Genomic DNA, 17,118 nt, shown 5'->3' with positions numbered 1-17,118 from the left:
ATGATAGGTGTGAGACATTTTTTAAGTCTGTTTTTGCTTAAAATTCTTCCTGCCCAGCAGGGGGCGATATGCATGAAGAATGTGAATCACCAAGAACACAAGAAGAAGAATGTGAAGATTAAAGTGGAGATTGACTGAGAAGGGAAGATAGTTTATAGTATAAATTTTTTTAAAAAGACTTAAATATTGATTTGTTTCTTACACCATTTCTGAAGACATTGATTTAACCAGTGGAGTCGTATGGATTACTTTTATATATGATTTATTTGAAAGAACAATTTCATGTCTATCCTTGTATTTTTCAACTGGTCAAGGATGATAAGGGTTTTAGAAAGTAATGCAATTACTTTTCAAGACAGATTAATTAGTAGGGTAATCTAATTACACTGTAGAAGATGTAATTAGTAGTTAGTAATTCATTACTTTTTAGAGTAATTTACCCAACACTGGTTATTACAATACAATTATATACTTCATTCATATTGCCCACTGCCCATCTTATTCAATTTACTTTATGCAGTATTGCAAAAACATTAATTCAACTAACAAAAGGTAACCAAAAAATTTAACAAGACATCTCTGGTGGCATTTTTGTTAATTTCAGTGCCATCTGTCTCAACAAAAAAAAAATACTGAATGCATATGCTCGACCAGTCTTCACTGCGGCTGTACTGTGGTCTCTCTCTTTCACCCACCCACCCACACACACACACTCTCTCTCTTTTCACACATACACACACACACACACTCTCTCTCTCTCTTTCACACACATACACACACTTTCTCTTTCACACACACACACACTCTCTCTCTCTATCTCTCTCTCACACACACACACACACACACACTGTCTCGGCTGTTCACATTCCCAGATTGTACCAAGAAAATAATCGTGCATTGATTCATCACAACAAGCAGCGGGCAGCATGGTGAGCACATGTCTTTCCTTGCACATACACTATAGTTCGTTCTTGAATCATATTAGATGTTATTCTAAACTTTGTGTGAAACTTTAGCTCGGTGACTGACACGTTGTTCAGCTCCGGCTGGATTGTTTACGCGGCTATTGCGGGATCAGTGATGGTATGCGCTCCGCTTGAGAAATATGTATTATTCGGCTTCAAGTTTTGTATTTTTCGTTCATTAAATAAGTTTTAATTTGCGCTAAATGTAAAGCTCAGGCCTATAGCTCGAGGCGGCCATGTTAAGCTAATTTTAGCCTGCTTTATAACAGTAATCACTCCGAGCGAACTGCTTCTCCAACTTTTACGCACGAGAAATAACTGTTTCTATTGGCGAGCGCTACAGTAGTAACGGACACAAACGCGTTTGATCAGAGCAGTATAAACATTTTCAGTGTGTGAAATGGCTCTTATGTGTGCTGGGAGTTCGGATATTTGTTCATGATTCAAAAAGGTTTAGCTGAGAGACAGCTCTACGCCAGCTGCTCAGTACGCGTCTGTGCGCCTGCGCCGTGAGCCAAGCTGCTTGACAGACCCGTTCCTCAAAACTAAAACTTTTCCAATAGTGACTACCATCTATTTCCATAATTGTCAGTACTTATTCATTATATTATTTTCATTCTTTTGTTCTCTGCTAAAACAGAACGTTCCATTAACGTTAGCGTATTGTTCCCATTTGGTTCTTTTTTGGAAACCAATTCCAAACGTTCTAGGAACAGTTTCCTAACGTTCCCACAATGTTGCAGGGAGTTTTTTTTTTATACCAATCTAATAAGAGCTTACATAGAACATTCTCTAATGGTTATTTTTAGGTTTTATTTTAATAACCATATACTAACGTTTCCAGTATGTTGCAGAGAGGTTTTTGTATGACAGTCTAATAAGAACTTATACAGTTCTGTAATGATAATTTTTAAGTTCTATTTTAATTACCATAAACGAACGTTCCCAAAACGTTGCAGGGATGTTTTTGTATGACAATCTATTTAGAACTTACAGAACGTTCTCTAATGGTTATTTATAGGTTTTATTTTAATAACCATAAAATAATGTTCCCAGAAATGTGATTTTTTGTTTTGTTTGTGACAACTTAACAAAAACATACAGAACGTTCTCTAATGGTTATTTTTTTGTTACATATTAATTACCATAAACTAGCGTTCACAGAATGTTGCAGGAAGGTTGTTGTGACAACCTAATAATAACTTATACAGAATGGTTTCAAATGGTTATTTTTAGGTTTTATTTTTCCTTATTTAAATATTTTCTTTTAATTTTTGGTTCTTTGATTATTTTTCGTAAGCGTTGCAGAGGTTCTTGATATATATCTATTACTAACATTAGTGCAGCATTTAATTAAATGTAGAAATATAGATCAGAGTGTATGAGATTTAAACATTTTAATGAACAGATCAACTTTAGTTAGTACAACCATATTAACTGTACTACTATCTGTACCAGTACTTACTTATTATATATTACTTACTTATGACACTAACTGTTCCTAGTGATTATTATCTATTTCAATAGGTACCATGTTTGATATTAAGATCTGCTTAATTGTTACTGGTGACAAATTGCAAATATTTGCTGTTTATTTCTGTGGTGCTCTGTTTCAGATATTATCTATTAGCCTCTCACATTTTGACTAGTCATTACAAATTATGAGTAAAAAAGAAGTTCTTCTAGGAACTAAAGAATAAGGAGGATACTTGAGTCTAATGAATTGTTACAAGTAAAACAAAATGTATTTAACTAGTCATTATTGGACTATATTGGTAACTAAAGAATATGTATTATTTTTGTATTCAATAAGTAGGCCTGGTAAATATGGGAATATATTCTATCTAATAAAGACATACTAGGATGTGTAATGAATAGTTACCAGTAAAACTGAAATAGATACCAGTTGCTTTTGGAATAGATACTAAGCTAAAAATACATGCTAGTAACTTTAAAATAGTTACCAGTAAGTTCTGAGGAATCAATGTTAAAATGCCTTGCCATATACAGTGGGGTGCATTCTGCTTAATAAAACAATTTTAAGATCTCATTTGATTCAACAGATTAATGCACTAAAACTCTAAAAACATGTCTGAGGGCCTCCTTGGGTTGAGTGTATTGTGAGTGAAGTGTCATTGATCATTAAAACTAAGAGTCTTTTAAAAAAGGAGGAGGAGCTGTCATTCTTGTACCGTGCCCCAGGTACCCCACTATTACTTGGCCTTTGAAGTCCATTTTCGAAGCAGAGTGAACGATTCTAACTGTTGTGACAGACCAGCTGGCTATGCACATGAGTCAGGGTTTATGATCAGTCAATGCCAGTGAGGTGATCCAAATGTAACAGCTTGTTACTTTTAATATTATATAGTGTATTCATACAGTAGATGTTGATACTGTATCTGGTTTTGAAATATTGAAATGTTTAAAGTTTGGCCATCCTTCTGGACAATATTTAAAAATGAAATGCACAAACTCTGTTAAAGGGATAATTGACCCAAAAATGAAAATGCTGTCATCATTTTCTCACCCTTATGTAGTTGTGTAGTTATGTGGAGTGGTGGTGTAGTGGGCTAAAGCACTAAACTGGTAAGCAGAAGGTTGTTGGTTCGATGCCCACAGCCACCACAATTGTGTGCTTGAGCGAAGCACTTAATTCCAGGTTGCTCCGGGGGGATTGTCCCTGTTATAAGGGCTCTGTAATTCACTTTAGATAAAAGCATCTGCCAAATGCATAAATGTAAATGTAGTTCCAAATCTGTATGCCGTTATTTTGTTTGTAGAACATAAAAGGAGAGTTTTTGATGAACCGTCTTTATTCAGCTGCTACCGTACATCAACAGTTCATAGTAGCTGTGGCTTTCAATCTCTAGAGACAACAACAAAAAAGCTCCATAAAACTTTAATAAAAGTAGTCCATACAAAGTTAAATCACACTATATTGCACGTTTTATGAAACCATACAATATGTGAGAAACAGATTTTAATTTTTAAGTCTTTTCCCACTTTAATTAAGTCTTTTCACACTGATAATCTTTAATAATATTTGCTTATAAATATAAATGAATGTTTACAAACTATTATAAATATAATTTAGTGCTAATAAATATAAATTATGAATAATGTATTTATGAATATAAATTATTGTAATAAATATAATTTATTGCTAAGTTATAAATATCATAAATTATTGCCGATAAATATAAATTATTTCTAATAAATATAAATTATTGCTAAGTTATAGTTATAATAAATGATTTCTGATAAACTATTATAAATATAAATGATTGCTATTTTATTTATAAATATAAATTATTTCTAAGTAATAACTATTATAAAATATTGCTGATAAACTATTATAATTATAAATTATTGCCAATTTGTTAATACATATAAATGATTGCTATGTTATAACTATTTTAAATTATTATTAATTATAAATTATTGCTAATATATTTATAATTATAAATGATTGCTAAGTATTATAAATAATTGGTAAGTTATAACTATTATAAATTATTACTGATAAACTATTATAAATATAAATGATTGCTAATAAAAATTAATTATTGCTCATTTATTTATAAATATCAATTATTTCTAAACCATAGCTATTGCAAATTATTGCTAAATTATAACTATAATACTTTATTGCTGATAATCTATTATAAATATAGATTATTTCTAATAAATATAAATAATTACTATGTAATAGCTATTATAAATTATTACTGATAAGTTATTATAAATATAAATAAATGCTGATAAACTATTATGAATATAAATATTTCACCAATAAACATATTTTTTAAATAAGTTTGCATCTACCCCATGGTCATGCATCCAGGATTAAAAAAGGGTGCATCGACATTGATGCCAAAATGACATTTGAACTACTTTTATGGTGTTTTTGTTCTTATTGGAGCTTGACAGCTCCTGTTCACCATTAATTGTTTTTGTATGGCAAGAGCTGCATGTCAGTTCCTTAAATCATTCTACTTTTGTTTTATCTATAGAGTGAACCATCACTTTAAGATCTCAACAACATATTGGTTTACATTTACATTTATGCATTTGGCAGACGCTTTTATCCAAAGTGACTTACAGTGCACTTATTACAGGGACAATCCCCCCGGAGCAACCTGGAGTTAAGTGCCTTGCTCAAGGACACAATGGTGGTGGCTGTGGGGATCGAACCAGCGACCTTCTGATTAACAGTTATGTGCTTTAGTCCACTACTAATATGTACACATCTCACCTTCTTCTTATCAACAGGCCTCTGGTGTCACAGTCAATGATGAAGTCATCAAAGTCTTCAATGACATGAAAGTACGGAAGTCCTCGTCCTCAGACGAGGTAAAAAAGCGCAAGAAGGCCGTGCTGTTCTGTCTCAGTGAAGACAAGAAGAAGATTGTTGTAGAGGAAAGCAAGCAGATCTTAGTTGGAGACATTGGAGACACTGTCGATGACCCCTACGCCTGCTTTGTAAAACTCCTACCTCTCAACGACTGCAGATACGGCTTATATGATGCTACTTATGAGACAAATGAATCTAAGAAAGAAGACTTGGTATTTATATTTTGGTATGGAGTCTTTGTGGCACACGTGCAGTTAAAAATACATTAAGCTAAACCAAATGTTCTTTTTAAGTATACATTTTTAATTGCTTTGTTTTAAATTTTAGGGCCCCTGAAGGTGCACCGTTAAAAAGCAAGATGATCTACGCTAGCTCTAAAGATGCCATTAAGAAGAAGTTTACAGGTGAGTCTTGTCATATTTACTAAGAATACACACAATGCATATTTATATAATAGATAGTTCTGGTCCTGGATGCTGATTGGATAATACAGAGTCGCTGTATATTCTAGCTGTGCACAGTAGATTAGAACATTGCGTTGAGTATTCATTATACAAACATATTTGACAGATAGTGGAAGTGTTTGGGAAACCTGCTTAAAAATCATTAGTTTTGCAACGTTAGGTGACGTTAGGGTGCAGATATTAGTGCACAGAAGTTTGCATTAAAAAAAAATACATACATTTGCATAAAAATGTTATGAATTTCTAATGAATAGTAGAGTATGCTTTATTAAATGGTGTTTCTTTAACTTCAGGCAGTTTCATGTCCAGGGTTTTTTTTTATTTGTATTTAAGAAAACATTTAATGAACAGACATCAACTATCTTTCTGTTTGTTATGTGAAGGTCACATTAAAACTGACTTTTTTACCATGCCTTCATCATTTAATCTGGTACTTTTCGAATGCTGTTTATGCATAGATTTGATTGTTTTAGCCTTGTCCTAGACACAGACTTTCAATATTAAACTATAAAAATCCATGATAAAATACTCATTTTAAAATGTTTAAAACTATGATAATCTAAGTATAGTAAAATAGAGTAAAATAAACCGTTTTAATATTTATTGTGTGAAAATATTGTTTAAAGTTAGTGTATTTGTTTAATTGTTATTATACACAATATTTGTGAAATTGTGTAATTGTGTGTATTTAAGATATATCAAATGTAACCTTTGAAATTAGCTTTAGCAAGACAAAGGATTCGGTCATTTTATATATTATAATTATTTTTTTAATTAAATTTAAAATGTCATTTCCATCACAAATTTCTATTAAACACAAGAATTACAGATGTGGTGGAAATGACACAGTGATGGAAATTTTCACGACTTTCAAATAAATAAATACAAATCTAATATTACGCATATTTAGACATTGTTAGCAACTAGTGATAGTGTGAAAAATGTTTTAACTGGATTTTACATTCTAGAAATTCACAGGAAAGTCGAACAAACACCCTAAAAGGGTTATTTTGAATTGTGACGTTCAGTCGTGCCTAATTTTTTTCAGGTATCAAACACGAATGGCAGGTTAATGGTTTAGACGACATTCAGGACCGCTCAACCCTGGCTGAAAAGTTGGGAGGAAGTGTGGTCGTATCGCTGGAGGGGAGACCATTGTAAACTAAACAGCCATGTGCCATCTGGATTCCACACGCTTTCATCATCGCAGCTGTCTCTATCATTTGATGCTGAAGGAATAGTCCTATTTTTTATTTCAGTTTTTTTTTCACTTTCTTTTGTTATTTTGATTTATTTGACCCCCAACACACACACACACACACACACACACACACACACACACACACACACACACACACACACACACACACACACACACACACACACACACACATTATGGAGTTCTCATTAACATACTGTATATGAAAAAAAAAATCTACCAGTTTATTTCTACCCTATTTCCTTGGCTGCTGGTATTTTTTGTACTTCCCCAAATAATGTTCTGTCTCTCTCTCTTTCTCTCTCCCTGCATGTTTTGCCAAATGACAGTACAAAGCTTAAATGATCAAATATTAAAGGCATAGTTCAGCCAAAAATGAAACTTCTGTAACCATTCACCTGTTTGACTTAAAAGAGATGTTAATGCCCCAGTCACCATTCACTTTCATTATAAGGAAAAAAGATGCAGTGAATGGTGACTAATACTAATATAAGAAAAAGTAATATGGGGTTGGAACAGCATGAGGGTGAGTAAGTGATGTCAAAATTCTGATTTTTGAGTGGAACTATACCTTTAACAGAGCTACCAGCACAAGCTCAGTTTATATCTTTATAAAAAAATGTTTAAGAGATATGCTATTATGCTGTAAGAGAAATATATGAGACTGCTGTTTGTTAATGCCTCACAGCAACGCATTAACCGGTAACAAGCACTTTACAAGTTTTAAACTATTTATTTGAACTCTTCTACCTAATCTGGCTCATTTGACATGGCAAACACAATAGAAAGTCTACGCAGGTAAAAATCACTTTTCAGTTTTTACACTACCAATTAAAGGAGGACTTTGGAATTTCTGTGACTGTCAACCGGAATCGAAATTACCACAGTTTTCATTCCTGTTACACAAAAGGACATAAACAGATGGGATTGAACTGTTCCATTGCAGTCTTCTTGATTAAGATGCACAGTTTACACTACAGAACGTGAAGACTAAGCTGCTTGGAAGTTTTTTTGTTTTGTTTTTTCAGTAAAAGAGATTATATATTATCTGTAAAGATGGCAATACTTTTGAGATCAAAGATAGTTGCTACTTTGAAATAAAATCTTGTGGCTGAATTCGTGGATGGATTTCTTGGCTCAATTAAATGTTCTGTCTTTTCAACAGGGTGTTACCAGAACACATGATATGTTTTGCCTTTGTGTTTCCTCACTCATCAATTTGACCTTAATTGAAAGAGTTGCTTAATGAAAAAACATGTTTTTTATTCACATTCTAAGCCAAGGATAACATACAGTTGCACCAAAAAGTATTTGGACTCAAGTCATGCTTATAATGATGATGAATATCATTGCATTCAATAACAAAATATCAAACCAAGTGGAATTTCTTAAAAAAAAAAATATATATATATATATATATATATTGCAATGACAGCTTTGCAGATCTTTGGCATTCTAGCTGTCAGTTTATCCAGATAATCAGGTGATATTTCACCCCACACTTCCTGTAGCACTTGCCATAGATGTGGCTGTCTTGTCGGGCACTTCTCACACACCTTACAGTCTAGCTGATCCCACAAAAGCTCAATGAGGTTAAGCTCCGTAACACTCTTTTCCAATTATCTGTTGTCCAATGTCTGTGTTTCTTTGCCCACTCAAACCTTTTCTTTTTGTTTTCTCTGTTTCAAAAGTGTCTTTTCTTTGCAATTCTTCCCATAAGGCACCCCTGAGTCTTCTCTTTACTGTTATACATGAAACTGGTGTTGAGCGGGTAGAATTCAATGAAGCTGTCAGCGGAGGACATGTGAGGCGTCTATTTCTCAAACTAGCGACTCTGATGTACTTATCCTCTTGTTTAGTTGTACATCTGGTCTTCCACATCTCTTTCTGTCCTTGTTAGAGACAGTTGTGCTTTGTCTTTGAAGACTGTAGTGGACACCTTTCTATGAAATCTTAATTTTGTGGGCAATTTCAAGACTTTTATCGCCTTAATTCCTCAAAACAATAATTGACTGATGAGTTTCTAGAGAAATCTGTTTATTTTTTGCCATTTTTTACCTAATATTGACCTTAAGACATGCCAGTTTATTGCATACTGTGACAACTCAAAAACAAACACAAAGACAATGTTAAGCTTCATTTAATGAACCAAATAGCTTTCAGGTGTGTTTGATATAATGGCAAGTGATTTTCTAGTACCAAGTTACCAATTTAGCATGATTACTCAAGGTGTTGGAGTGATGGCTGCTGGGAATGGGGCCTGTCTAGATTTGATCAAAATAACTTTTTTCAAATAGTGATGGTGATGTTTTTTACATCAGTAATGTCCTGACTATACTTTGTGATCATTTGAATGCCACTTAGGTGAATTAATGTACAAATTTCCTTCCGAAAGAGCAAAATCTGAACATTATTCCAAACGTTTATATATACACCAGTGTGTATATATATATATATATATATATATATATATATATATATATATATATATACACATGTATATATATATATACCAGTATATATATATATATAATATTTAGATGATAAAACATGACCTATTGGATAAAAGGAGTAAAATTAGAAAATAAAAAAGCTCAGAGGTGTGGCTTGCAAACTCTGCAATGAAATTCTGATATATTTAAGTGTGGCTTAAATGTCCAAATATTTTTGGAGCCACTGTATACAGCTTTTAAGACTAAGTTAATTATATTGTATGTTTTTGCTTGTTTCTGGAATGTATTAAATGATTCAACAGTGTTTAGTTAAAACAAGCAACCCTTGAAGCAACACTCAAGTGAAACGTGAACTTGGAAGTTTTGCTTTAAGTCATATACTTGATTAATTAACATGTTTAAAGAAATGAGGTCAACAAAAGTTCATCTTAATCAACAGCATTTGTGGCATCATTTATATCGGATCTAACTTGACACAGATAAGGTTAGTAAATTATTTTTTCACTCTAAAATCATGGTAAATCATCTAATATCTTATTGATATATCTTATTGTTTTTATTTGAACCTGTATAGACTTCTATTGTAAGTGCCTCATAGTATAACTGTGATTTAATTTATTTTTTATGAACAAGGGACAGGTCGAGAATTTTTTTTTTTTCACTTTTTTCCAACAAATGCTGTCAAGTGAGCTTCACTTGTATTAAACCTGACACATTCCTTTAAAATCCAGTAGGAGAAGATAAGGTATTGCCACTCCTTTTGAACAAAGTATTTAAAAAAATGAACAGCCCATCCATTTTTCCTCTTACAGGTCGTGTGTTTTCAATGAGTATTCATTGGTGTTGCAGTAGATCTGGGACTGGGGCCAGGGGCTGCTTTTCCCTTTGGAGAATTTGATCCGCAGGCAGGGAGCAATCCTCTGCTGCTAGGCGCTATTTATGGCCAGCATGCTTTTGTGTCTTGTCATCGTTGTCCACAAATGGCAAAACTGAACATGCCTCCAAAGAGCTACAAAAGCTGCTCAAGCCGAACAGGCTGTGCAAAGCTATAAAGAATGTTTTTCACTCTTGAATGAAGTGGCACAAATAAAGGACGGACTGTTTCAGGGAAAAGACACAGAACTAAGGAGTTACTCTCAAATATCACGACCCATTATAAAATACAATGTGTAGATTGTGACAAATCTAATCCCTTAAAATCCCTTTCATAAAACTCTCAGGAATAAATAAGTACTGTGTTTTATCTGTGATGGTGATTATTAGATATGACCACATGTGCATAATAGTGTCTTCTCCAGGAACTTCCTAGTAGTGGTTATGAAACTAGTTTTCCATGCATGCAGGCACACATTGTAGGGCTGGGTGGAGGGTGCCAACTTGGACATGACTGATCTATTCATATTGAGTAGTGGTCAGCTGAGTTCAAAATAATGTAGATATAAATACATAATACACTGGGGGAAAAAAAGATCAAACTAACCTAAAATTGTGCTTCATGTGGTAACATCTAAATTATTATAATTTTTTGTAGGTACAAATATTATTTATCAATACTGAATGAACCTAAATACATGAGGTCACAGCAACAAAACCAATGTTAAGGGTTAGATAAGGTAGAAATAATTTCATAATTGCAGAATAACATTTTGATATGCCATACAGCTGAATGATGGCAAACGAGATGCACACAAATTTGCGAAATTAAACTCTTCTTCTGCAGAAGACTTTAAAATGTAAGATGTTTATTATCTATTGAATGTTCGTATATTTTGGGACTGACACAAGGGGAATTAGAACTTTTGTTTGTCCGGACTGATCTCACAGTGAAATCAGAAACAGTAGGTTCAGTTTTCTTCAGCTAAAATTGGTCTGCGCTTACCGAAAATTGAAACACTGCCCCCAGTGGCCAAAGCGGTAAGTGTTGTTGGGCATATGGGCACGTGTGAGCTCCATTTTCCAGGTGTAATGTCCACTGAGAGGCGCCAAAAGCGAATTGTGTTGCGAGTTGTTTTCAGCTGTGGAGGCTGTAAACAGAGAAGAGGAATGTATATTTTATAAACTGTAACCCATCCCAAACCCCAATCTTAAACCTAAAGTAAATGTTATGTTAGAGGAAAAATTTAACCTCTGAATCACAATTGTCACAGATGATGCAAAGGTGATAACTTTTTTTTCAACACAGGATCTGAACCCAGGTCTTACACACTGCTGATGCAACGTAATTTGGTCTCGCTACAGGGGAAGGTGAACATGCTGGAGCCAAGCAGGCATGGTTAAATAATCTCAAAATAAGCAAAAAACAACCAATTAGTTAGCCTGCCCAAAATATCAGTCTGTCACTATTATAGAGCATCTGAAATTCATTTTGTATGATTAATAAAATTTCCCACAAACATCTCTTTTCAGTGATCTCTTCACTAGTTGTGAACCAATATGATTCTTTTAATTATTTATTTTAATGGCCAATGCCGATTTCTAGAGGCCAAGGTGGGAAAATTGGTGATACAAAGCGAATACATGATGTAACTTAATAATGGCAAGTGAAGCATACATAAAATTGCTGAACTCAAATGAACACTACACAACATTTACACAAAATGGTCTGCACTTATATAGTGCCTTTTTAACCTAAGCGGTATTCAAAGCGCTTTACACTGTGTCTCATTCACCCCTTCACACACCAATGATGGCAGAGCTGCCGTGCAAGGTGCTAGCCTGCCATTGGGAGCAACTTGGGGTTCAGTGTCTTGCCCAAGGACACTTCGGCATGTGGAGTCATGAGGGCCGGGAATTGAACCGCCAACCCTGCGATTAATGGCCGACCCGCTCTTCCACAGCTGCCCCCAAAAAAGTGGCTAAAACAGAAAAAACAGAAAATGTTTTTTATCTGTTGGGCTGTCGATAGATTTTCAAACCGATACAAGGGCAAACCACTATAGTTTATCGGCCAAACAGGCATGATAACTGCTTGATGACAACAATCTCAAATGTACTTTAAATTTAACTTTGTCTATCAACTGTAGTTTAGGAGTTTGTAAAGCATATACCCAGACATCACTGGCATGTGGTGGTGCAGAATGCCATATCAGGTTTTTATTTTCATATTTTACAAGTCCAATGTAAATCACTACTTCAGTTCCAGTTGACATTTAAACCACTTTCAGATTAAACACATACAAATCTGAAATCTGATTTATCACAACATATGATATAAAAAGTAAGCCTACATAAAAATATATGATGTAAGAAAAAAATCATACTTGCTAAAAAATGCAACAACATAACAAAATACTTAAAATGGCTGTTGTCCTCTATATAACATATTTTTTTCTTAAATCATAGTTTATTATCCTAGGATTTGTATAGGCTATGTACATCTATGCCCAAACAAAACCATCATTAACTATGTTAATTAGTAGCATATATCAGATTTCTGTACGGGAAGGCGTATGAAATACCTTTTAACTTACACTGTAAATAAGCCTAAAAATACTTCTATATTTGTAAGTTCATATTAACACTATTTATTAAATCAAGTTGAATCAAAGATTCATCATGTGTATGCATTGCAATAAAATTATTATTTTTACATTGCTTCAAAAAAAATAACTATAAGAACATAGCAACAAGCACATTTAATGTACTGTATATTTCATGTTTATATCCCTGTTCGCCTATTATTTTTAGTCATCTTACTATAGGATAATTTGTCATCCACTCCTTGGTAAACATCACAGGTTTCATGAAGGCACTGCCACATTTAAGAGCAAGCGCTCAAGCAGCTCACTTGCACAACATTTCATGTTTCAAGTCAGTTCAAGTTCATTTGAATTTGGATGTAACCAAATGTGCAGTTGTCTGCAAATAGTTCAAATGTGAAAATAGTTTCTCCACTTCCATCAGTTCCTCACATTCATAGCAAACTGAGGAGACTGCTGCTAGGATGAGAGGCAGGGATTGTGGCATTGATTGGCAGTCAGTGTATTGAACGATTCAGTGCTAATCGTAGCCAATGTCTCCCCTCACGTGACTTTTTGTCTAAATTTGGCAGCCATATTCATGCTTTAGGAGCTAAATGAGATCGCAATGAGCCTAAGGGAGGCTTGAGAGACTCTGCCTACCTCTGAGTGTCGACAGAGTGACTGGAGAAATACAGTATACAAGACTTGATGTATATGGCACAAACCTTCCAAGTTTAGGGTACCATGGGTCAAAAGTCACTTTTTCTCATTGCAAAGTGTATCAAGATTAAAAATATTTATTTTATCGATTACTGATGGAGCAACAAAAGGGTGTTTTGATTTTAGTTAATTTGTATAAAGAGGTAGCAAAAGGGCTTTTTACCCCACACAAGTTCACTGGGGTATTTCATAACATAATATCTCAAGTAGGCCTATTCTATAAACAAATGCAGTGAATTTCCTTTGTTATTGGATGATCCCACTTAGAAAAACAAGTTGTTGTGTTTTTGGGACAAAAGTATTTCGTCCCAATATAAATGTGATCATTTCAGGGATTCTCACTAGCTATATACATTTTAAAAGTTATTAAATGTTAGATCAAATTACCTTAAAATCAGCCTTTAGATTGTACATGATGACCTCTTTTTGCAGTTCATAGAACATTTTGCAGTTCATAGTGACAAACAGGTGTTAAGGAATGTGCAGTGATTGTTTTTGCTGCAATTTAGTATTTTAAGAAACAATCAAAAGTGCCATGTTTAACTCTATTTACATAAAAATTTTGGATTTATTTTTGGACACACTTTGTCAGACCTTGTGTAAACCAATGCACAAAACAAATGTAAGCCCTGAAGTTCAGTAAGTTCACGTAAGCCCCGAATCTGTGTGTCTGGACAAGTGTGATGAAAATAAACAAATGACACTGTGCACAGTGTATTGATAGCTGGCTGCTTCAAAGCCGTTCCTTCTGGTTGAAAGAGACTTTCTGTGACTTTTAATGATGGTGGATTTTAAGCAAAGAGGAGGTGAAATCTCGAATTGCTCAGAATGTAGTTTCTCATAAAAAAATAAATAAAAAAAATCATTAAAGTTTACATTTCATTTGATTGCTGCACAAATTAAATATGCCATGTGTGCTTAAAGGGATAGTTCAACCAAAAATTATATTTATCTCATAATTTACTTTGCCTCATGTCATCCCAGATGTGCATGACTTTCTTTCTTCTGCAGAACACTAACAAAGATTTTTAGAAGAATATCTCAGCTCTGTTGGTCCTCACAATGCAAGTGAATGGGTACCATAATTTTGCAGCTCCAAAAAGCACTTAAATACAGCATAAAAGTAATCCATATGACTCCAGTGGTTTAATTAAAGTCTTCTAAAGCAGTCTAGTTAGTTTGGGGTGAGATCAGACCTAAATATAACTACATCTTACCATTGGCCATTGGTGATGATTTCAAGCTCAATTACATTTCCTAGTGCTTGATGCATGCACAGAGTGCTTGATGGCACTAGGAAGTGTTATCGAGCTTCAAATCATGATCACCAAAGAGACTGCTGATGTCAAGATTTACAGTGAAAAATGAGTTATATTTTGTTCTATTCGCAAGCAAAACTGATTGGCTCACTTCAGAAGACTTGGATTAAATCACTGGAGATTACTGTTACCTTGCATTTATGTGCTTTTTGGAGCTTAATATTATTGGTCACTGGTCACTTGCATTGTATGGACCTACAGAGCAGAAGAAAGAAAGTCATACAGGTTTGGAACAACAGGGATAGTTCAACAAAAAATCTGGATTTTATATAATTTACTCATGTTGTTCCAAACATATATATATTTCTTTCTTGCGTGGAACACAAAGTAAGTTCTAGCAGAATGTACATAAAATTAATTTGAAGGTGAACACAGCTATTTCTGATCCCCATCCACTTTAATTGTTGGGAAAAGAGCAGCTTAGACGTACAACTAAATATCTCATTTTGTGTTCTATGGAAGAGAGAACGTCAAACATGTTTGGAACGACATGAGGGTGAATAAATGATGACAGTATCTTCATTTTCGAGCGAATTATTCCTTATTTTCTCTCATTTGTTTTTGAATTAGTTAACAAAACAAGAGTAAATTGTTTTGCAGTGAATTTGTTGTGTCTCTTGCAGTGAAACATGACCTGTTGACAGCATATGAATGTGCTTTTGCATGGTCACAAGATTAAACTTTAGGACAAAGTTACTCAAGATGTTATTACGGATACTTACTGCTCAATTATATTTTGATGCCCTGAGTTTAGTTTTTTTTACATCATAACATAAAAGAGTTATGCATTTAAAATGAGCATTTTTGCACTTAATTAACACTTAAATATATAGCTGTTTCTTATTCTCAGCGATATTATGCAGCACCAGCACACAGTATGCAGCAGCAAAACAGGTTATTAACACATCAGAGCACTTATTTACATGGTCATAAGACATAGTGAAGTAAAAAACGTGGCATAAACAACAAATACTATCCAGTGCAATTAATAACACGATCATGAGACTATATTGCATCAAGGCTGAGTGTTTCAAATGAGGATCTCTGGTTGTTTGAACATAAATGTGGTCTTTAACCCTATAATGACAAGCAAACATCACAGCAATCAGCTGTTTTATGATGGGGAGGTTTCTGTAGGTCCAAAACAGACATGACCATTGGTTGAACATTACCTATCAGTAAATGCATATGACAGGAATCAGAGTATTGAGTTACAGTCTGCTACAGGACAGATAACTAATCTGTTATGTGTGATTTTGTGTTGTAGTAGAGCCATAATATACTGATCATTCAGTAGTCCTGAATTTGTTCAAACTAATCTGACCTGAAATGGTTAGGCTATCACCATTATACAGGTGAAGCCGTTGTACTCTACAGAATTACACTGAGTGTGTCACCCTCTAGTTGTGAGTAATCATATCAAACCACATTCAAGTTTATACACCACATGGCACTACATTTAGTGATAGAATATGCATTGCTTCGAGTGGAAATTGTTGTAGGTATAAGCTATGCTACATACATTATAATATTATGAGTGAGTGAACGTCCAAATGTGCAAATTTATGCATAACTCTGTGCAGTCCAAAACAATCAAGTACAGTACAATGTGTAAATAATATAATATAATATAATATAATATAATATAATATAATATAACATACATTTGGTTTTGATGCATCGTTCATTTTGATCCTAATATCTGATTATTTTATTGACGATTTCTGCAGATATTTTTATGCCAGTAGGTGGTGACAAATTAGTGTTTTGTTATGAGTGAGTCATTGAATCATTGACTCAACTGATTCACTGAAAAGCACAATCATAGTTCAGGACTGAAACAATGGAACTAAATGAGAATTATTCACTTACAATAGTCTTTAAAATGCACTGATTCCTTTACGAATATAATATAGTATAATATAATATAAGGTAATATAATATGATATAAATAATTTAATATACGCTAGGAGATGGCAACAAATGAGCACATTTTTTTTGTAATGAGTGAAATATTTATTCAAAAGCACTATATATGTATATATACACACATATATATAATTTTGTAATATTTAAAGATAACTATGTATAATTATTTCATCATTATATATTGAATTATTGTTATATGAGGGGCTTTCTCAGCAAATATTTTTATATGTGATT

The 17,118-nt window shown here is 33.6% G+C and overlaps 1 protein-coding gene across 1 annotated transcript; it reads left to right on the top strand.

The window, feature by feature from the left end:
- The first annotated feature begins 719 nt into the window (after nucleotides 1–719).
- On the top strand, nucleotides 720–7,176 carry cfl2 (cofilin 2 (muscle)). Its single transcript, XM_052153775.1, has 4 exons — nucleotides 720–929; nucleotides 5,238–5,545; nucleotides 5,647–5,723; nucleotides 6,832–7,176. Exons 1-4 carry the CDS (start codon nucleotides 927–929, stop codon nucleotides 6,942–6,944), a joined length of 501 nt encoding a protein of 166 aa, XP_052009735.1. The 5' UTR covers nucleotides 720–926; the 3' UTR covers nucleotides 6,945–7,176.
- The last annotated feature ends 9,942 nt before the right edge of the window (nucleotides 7,177–17,118 follow it).

Source organism: Xyrauchen texanus, chromosome 22 (genome assembly GCF_025860055.1).
Source record: "Xyrauchen texanus isolate HMW12.3.18 chromosome 22, RBS_HiC_50CHRs, whole genome shotgun sequence".
NCBI lineage: Eukaryota > Metazoa > Chordata > Actinopteri > Cypriniformes > Catostomidae > Xyrauchen > Xyrauchen texanus.
The sequence above is the reverse complement of the archived record's forward strand: the minus strand, read 5'-3'. Positions and strand labels throughout refer to the sequence as shown.

Coding starts and splice junctions, on each gene's coding strand:
- cfl2 (XM_052153775.1), top strand. Junction 5,546..5,646: donor GACTTGGTATTTATATTTTG/GTATGGAGTCTT, acceptor TTTAAATTTTAG/GGCCCCTGAAGGTGCACCGT. Junction 5,724..6,831: donor CATTAAGAAGAAGTTTACAG/GTGAGTCTTGTC, acceptor AATTTTTTTCAG/GTATCAAACACGAATGGCAG.